The following is a 973-nucleotide window of genomic DNA, read 5'->3' as shown; positions in this document are numbered from 1 at the left end:
TCAGCCACTGCGGAAGGCATGAATGACGAAGACGAAGACGACCCTGGTCGCCCACATCTGCCACCACGCATCGAATTGATATCCCTCGGCCACTTTGACGACATCAAGATCGCTGCCTTGAATGGCGCACTCAAAGGCAATACTCGTTACCGATTCGCCTTTACAGAAGGGGGTTATCGCAGCTACCACGGACGTCGCCCCAAGAGAGGGGGCCGCTCTGCAGCGGACAATCGGACGACCATGTTGGACGAAGAAACAGGATTTTGGGTCCCAATCCCAGCGAATTACACGGCCCCTCACACGCCAGAAGATCTCATTGAGGCAGAGAACGACATACGCATTCAGGATCGTCGTTGCATCGCATATGTCCACCCAGAGACTCGCAAAGCCTTCAAGGAACTCAATGCCTCTCGTGAGCCCGGCGATCCGGAGATCCACCCTCTCCACGTTTATGATATTTCAGAGGGGGAAGAGGCGGCGTTGGTGGCAGGCCTCGAGGGGGAAGAGGCGGCCTACAAGTTCCGAAAGCCCTGGGAGGAGGGCCACAGCCGCTACCAAGGCTCCTTACCTCAAGAAGGTGCCCAAAATGCTGCAGATAGGCGTACGGAAATGTGGGACAACGAAACACAGCACTAGTAGCTGCCATTTACATCATGTAAAACCTGGCATGTACCATAGAAGTTCCTGCTTAGCTACCGTGAATGAAATGAAATGAATTTTCATTCATTCACGGCACCTGTTTCATTCCAAATCATTCTCATTCATTGCCGTCAAGAATGAAATACTTTTTGTTTCATTTCATTTTTTTCTTCATTTTTACTGACAAGAATGAAATTTATTCTGTTTCATTCATTCCTGGCGACTGTTTCATTTTTTCATTTCATTCTACCATGGCAACTGTTTCATTTTTTGCTTTATTATTCTGTTTCATTCATTCCTGGCAACTATTTCATTTTTCCATTTCATTCCACCA

The 973-nt window shown here is 48.1% G+C and overlaps 1 protein-coding gene across 1 annotated transcript in view; it reads left to right on the top strand.

Annotated features, from left to right (window-relative positions):
• Window positions 1-636, top strand: part of LACBIDRAFT_331423 (uncharacterized protein) — a gene marked incomplete at both ends in the record, with an annotated part of 2,251 nt that extends 1,615 nt beyond the window's left edge. The window contains one exon of the mRNA XM_001885788.1: window positions 5-636. Coding sequence (XP_001885823.1) covers window positions 5-636 — 632 coding nt within the window. The remainder of the gene's footprint in view (window positions 1-4) is intronic.
• Window positions 637-973: the final 337 nt, after the last annotated feature.

The sequence above is a fragment of the Laccaria bicolor genome, genomic scaffold, assembly GCF_000143565.1.
Source record: "Laccaria bicolor S238N-H82 LACBIscaffold_33 genomic scaffold, whole genome shotgun sequence".
Classification (NCBI taxonomy): Eukaryota; Fungi; Basidiomycota; class Agaricomycetes; order Agaricales; family Hydnangiaceae; genus Laccaria; species Laccaria bicolor.
The sequence above is the reverse complement of the archived record's forward strand: the minus strand, read 5'-3'. Positions and strand labels throughout refer to the sequence as shown.